Raw genomic sequence first — 5,513 nt, 5'->3', positions numbered from 1 at the left:
ATGTGCTTCAATGCATTGAAAAAAGGTTTCAAAGAGGGATGCAGAAGATGTATTGGGTTAGATGGAAACTTCCTGAAAGGAATATGCAAAGGGCAAATGTTGGTTGCAGTGACAAAAGATGGTAATAATCAAATGTATCCGATTGCTTGGGCAGTGACAGATTCCGAGACAAAACACACTTGGAAATGGTTTATCAAATTGTTGCAAGCAGACTTGGAATTATCTCTTGGTGATGGATACACTGTGGTGACTGATATGCAGAAGGTATAATTTATTTTTCAGCTTAAGTTGGATGCTTATTTATGCTTTTTATTGTGCTTATTAATGTTCTGTTATTCCAAGTTGTATGGTTATTTGTGCTTTATTATATGCTTAATATGTTGTTACTGTGCTTACTAATCTCTGTGTTTATTTTATATGCTTATCGATAGGGATTAATTCCGGCTATTAAAGAGGTTCTCCCAAATGCGGAGCATAGAATGTGTGCAAGACACGTTTTGGCAAATTGGTCAAAAAAATGGAGGGGTGTTGAACGAAGAGCTTGTTTCTGGAGATGTTCTAAATCCACGTTTGAAGCTGAATTTAATGATAACTTAGCAGCTTTAAGCAAGTTAGGTCAGAATATTGTTGAGGAACTTTTGTGCTATGATAAAGAAGGATGGTGTCGGACTTATTTTTCAATGGCAACTAACTGTGATTTCGTTGATAATAACATGTCTGAAACATTTAATGGATGGATACTGAAAGCAAGACACAAAACAATAATTACACTGTTTGAAGAAGTTAGATTGCAAATGATGAATAGGATAGTAGATATGAGAGAATTTGTGGAAAAAAAATGGATTGCTGATATATCACCTATGGCTATGGATGTTTTGAAGAAGAATACTTCTAGGGCAATGAAATGTAGCATAACTTGGAATGGGGAGTTTGGTTTTGAAGTAGTGGAAGGAGCATACAGACATGTGGTTGATTTGAAGAAGCAATCCTGCTCTTGTAGGGCTTGGGGCCTTAAAGGAATTCCATGTGCACATGCTATTGTCGCATTGCATAGGCAAGGTTTGGACGCACAGAATTTTGTTGCTCACTAGTACCACAAAACAACCTATATGAAAGCTTATGCAAATTGTATTCAGCCAATGTTGAATATGAAAATGTGGCCACAATCAAACAACCCACCTATTGAACCACCCGAGGTTAAGATACTGCCAGGTAGACCAAAAAAGAATAGACGCAAATCAAAGGATGAGCCAAAGAAGATTGGGAAATATTCACGGAAAGGAACATTGATGACTTGTTCATTTTGCAAAAAGGAAGGCCATAACAAAAAGAGTTGTCAACAGAGAAAGGAAGCTGGGACAGAGGTAATTGTTCATTAGTTTTTTTTTTAAACATGATACTAATAACTATACCAGCAGATTATATTAAACTCAAAGGTTTAAAGCATTAATATAGCAGCCTAATTAGTAGGCTTGATCAATATAAAAGCATTAATATAGTAACCTAATTAGTAGGCCTAATTGATAATTAATGCCTTCATATTTTAACAATGGAGCTGTGTTAATAATTAATAAAGATTGGTCCTGATTAATGATCCAATTCGCATATTTACCATCTCAATACTGATGTTGATATTTGTAGGTTGTGTTCTGTTAGAAGGATTGATTTATAAGACCAACTGAACTTGTATTTTTTCACATGTAATTGATTTTTGCAGGGTTCCAGTTCACATGCAGCTCGTGTTTCTACACGACCAGCTAAACTGCCAATTACTAGGCCTACTCTTACTAGTACACAAAGAAACAATTCGGTAATAATATTAAATAATGTGTTTATTTAATTACTTTCATTATTTATAATCATAATTAAGCTGTTAATTATAGGAGAAAAGTGTTAATGCAAATAAACAAGCTGCGTACAAGAGGCCAAGGTTGTCTGGGTATGGCGTTGTTATATCAGAGAGGACCGGTTTTACAACCGAGCTTGTAAGTAATTACTTTTAATTCTTTTTTTTTATATATAATATATCAGAGACCAGTTTTAACACCGTTCACTGTTTGATGTGTTTTAATAGTTTGGTACACTGGGTGGAAGAGTTGTTACAACTGGTGCAAGGAACATCAAAAATTCTGCTGATGTAACAGGAGATAATGGATTCCAGCCACAAAAGCTTAAGTTTTTTGGAAAGAAATCTATGACTCCACAACAATTGCAGCAAGAATTAGCAAACAGACAACGTGTTACTTCCAGTCAACCCGAAGTTAGTGAAAGAAGACCAGCAACTCATTCAACTGATAAAACAAACTCACAACCTACAGTTGTTAGGTGGTTTAATAAGTAGTAGCTAAACTTATAAATTGTGTACTTTTTTGGACACAAGACTGTTAACTTGAAGTTTGTAATTCGTTATTTTGGGAATGATTTTGTAATGAACAAATTATCATTTTGTGTTTAATCCATTTCTGTTGAATTTATATTACAAGTTATTCGTGTGAATTTATAATACAGGTATATTAATATGTGCCAACAATGCTGGTATAATTTGTAATAGCAATATTGTAGACAAATTAAGATAAAAATACACAGCAATTTATACCTTAAATATACAGCAAATACGTATTGTCAAATTACAGCAAATACACCTAACCAAATTACAGCAAACATACTTAACCAAATTACATGTCTCCTAATTACACCAGCCAAATTAAAGTACCACATGTTACACTTAAAATGAAAATGCTAAGAATTTCTTCCAATTAGCTCTCTTGCATTGCTGCATTCCAAAGCCAACTTCATGCACAATGTCTTCTTGAATTGAATTTTCTCTTATATTTTTCTTCACCAGCAACCCCCACATAACTTGCCTATAATGATCATTCAAAGGAGGATCATACCACATTTTTCATTCCCCTGCATTACATACCTTCTATTTAATTAATCAAATTAACAAAAATCAAATCAGAGTTTTCTAATTATAATTGCTATTTACATCATATTTTCTGCAACCAAATAACTTTCTTCCTGGATTTGGTGTTTTCCATGAAGCCATTAAAGTTGTAATTTGACCACAATAACAATTGGGTATACCATCACCTCCATAATCAATCTAACAAAAGTAAATTCAGAAACCAAAATCAAAGAAGGGGGAAAAAATAAGAAGAACCAATTCCTTCAATAAGAAGGATGAACAAATAACCTACTTTACAAAAACTAAAAATTCATAAAACCAAATTCATAAAACCTAATATTGAGGAAACCAGATCAAACCTAATATTTCCACCAGATTAAAATATAATTGAACAAAAATGAGGATCGCCAGAAGAACTAAACCATCAGCTGAATAAAATAAGAAACGAAAAAGAAAAAATTACCATCTTGATTGAAGATCGAAGAACGAAGTCCGTTACTTTGAAGAAAGATTCAAAAGAATCATGGATTTTACCATTGTCAAACGGTATAAAATAGGAGGAAATCCTCTTCTTTTGGCTGTTCACGCGCTTCTCTTTTCCTGATATGTACGTGCACTGCCACATAGGATGGAGGGAGCAGTTGGTTACACTATTTGTAAGTTCAGGGGGCTACTTAAACCCTGTTAAAGTTCAGGGGGCCATCCAAGCTTTTTGGACAAGTTCAGGGGGCAAATAATGTATTAAGCCCACGGATAAACATTTTCTTGAAACAATGTTGATTGATTTTTTTCTATGCCCAAGAGGAGTTATATTCCTTCTTCCTTCACTTCTTTTTTTCTTTTCTGGTTTGCATTTTAGTCAATATATGTCAAATATATGTCCAAACAAGCCAAACCGAGACCCGCCATTGGTAGAGTCAAAGTTAATTAGCTTGGTTCGTTAATGTTTCAAGTCGAGATCGAATTAAATTTGAGCGAACTTTAACCAGATTCATCATATATACATAGGATAATTAATGTAGGAAACAAAAAATAAAAACTCTAACATAATCCACATGAGTTTATAAGTTTTTTTTGGTTAAGGTGCAAAAATACCCCTAATGTTTTGAGTCATGAGTAATTTTACCACTAACATCTAAAATAGTGCAATTTTATCCCTAATGTTGAAGCCAATAGCAATTTTGCCCCCTAACGTTGATAAACTAGGTCAATTTGAGAAATAATTCATCAAACTGTCTTGTCGATCATAGATCTTGTCATCTACACAAAATTAAGACATAAAAACATGTGAGTGTAACTAAGGCATAAAAACCACCAGCATTTGCCATAACAGAAACTACAAACTAATGTGAGGGAAATGATAAGATTTAATGTTGAATTTCCCATACAAGTTGTTTAATGTCTATGACTCCTAATACAAAGGTGAACAAAGAGCAGTTAATTGTGGAGGAGGTGTTAAAAAATCAGTAATGGAGATAACTTAACACCTCATATGGCTCCTAATAAGTTAACAGTACAAGACTTCACTTTTGATTTTCTAATAAGATAGAATATGCAACTACATATGATTCCATATAGATTGATCAATACTAAAGTCATGAAATAGAACTATCACTTGTTCTGTTCATTCTAAAATCCTAACATTGTGAGTTTATCCTATTATTTTCATTTTTCTTTTATTATTATTCTAGTCTCAAAATGACACTATCAGTATTAATATGAAAAAAAAAATGTATTTGGTAAAAAAAAAAACAAAAATCCAAATTCACAGTACAACGAAATTTAGGTTTTCCATTAATGTCTTGGAAAACAGGGAGTTTCATAAATATATTGAATGACAGTCTGTTGCTTTTGGCAGTATGTGTTTGTCCTCTAGTTTGAGTAAAATGATCTAATCCATCTTGTTTATATGTTTGACACTTGCAATTACAGATAGTGAATTACTATACCTAGCCACAAATTCCTACCTCTAGCCTCGGGAATTGACCGAACTACCCTTTGCACAAAAATTGAAAAAAGCCAAAACCTCTCAAGAACCATATACACTCTTCGATCAAATCCGGACTAATTTTTGAACGAAATCATGGATGGTGACAGAGGTCGTAAAGGGAAAGCGAAAATGGTAAGATTTACGGTTTTATTTTGTTGATTTACGCTTCAATTTGAAATCTGTGGGATATTTTTGAAAATCACCGGAATCGCAGTCGGACGTATGAACATCACGCCCAACCTGTGGTTCCGGCGTAAGAACATCACGTCCGACCAATGGTGCGGGCGTGATAGCCACATGCCCGCACCATAGGTCGGGCGTGATGTTCAAACGCCCGAACCATAGATCGGACGTGATGTTCATACGCCCGACCAGTGGTTCGAGCGTGATGTTCATACGCCCGAGGGTGTTATTTTTTTTAAATTATATTTACATTTAAATTAATTTAGTTTAATTTATAATTTATATGTTACAATTTTAGGTTAATGTAATGTAATTTTTTATAGACGGAGCGGCCTACTAGGGGGGAAATCCATCCCGTCATCTGCTCGTCGTCTAGATATGGACGACGAGGATGATACACCACGGCATACGAGATTGCGTGGTATTGATATA

General features: G+C 34.2%; 1 protein-coding gene across 1 annotated transcript; it reads left to right on the top strand.

The window, feature by feature from the left end:
- Positions 1-969: 969 nt before the first annotated feature.
- Positions 970-2,410, top strand: LOC136231304 (uncharacterized). The gene is made up of 4 exons (XM_066020641.1): positions 970-1,364; positions 1,718-1,810; positions 1,884-1,985; positions 2,075-2,410. Exons 1-4 carry the CDS (start codon positions 1,110-1,112, stop codon positions 2,339-2,341), a joined length of 717 nt encoding a protein of 238 aa, XP_065876713.1. The 5' UTR covers positions 970-1,109; the 3' UTR covers positions 2,342-2,410.
- Positions 2,411-5,513: the final 3,103 nt, after the last annotated feature.

This window comes from Euphorbia lathyris, chromosome 5 (genome assembly GCF_963576675.1).
Source record: "Euphorbia lathyris chromosome 5, ddEupLath1.1, whole genome shotgun sequence".
Lineage (NCBI taxonomy): Eukaryota > Viridiplantae > Streptophyta > Magnoliopsida > Malpighiales > Euphorbiaceae > Euphorbia > Euphorbia lathyris.
Note: the sequence above shows the minus strand (reverse complement) of the source record. Positions and strands in the feature narration are given on the sequence as shown.

Bases quoted from the DNA above. Each gene is read 5' to 3' on its own strand.
- LOC136231304 (XM_066020641.1), top strand. From the start codon at position 1,110: ATGAAAGCTTATGCAAATTGTATTCAGCCAATGTTGAATATGAAAATG. The intron at 1,365-1,717 runs GTAATTGTTCAT...TGATTTTTGCAG, and splicing joins GAAAGGAAGCTGGGACAGAG to GGTTCCAGTTCACATGCAGC. The intron at 1,986-2,074 runs GTAAGTAATTAC...GTGTTTTAATAG, and splicing joins CCGGTTTTACAACCGAGCTT to TTTGGTACACTGGGTGGAAG.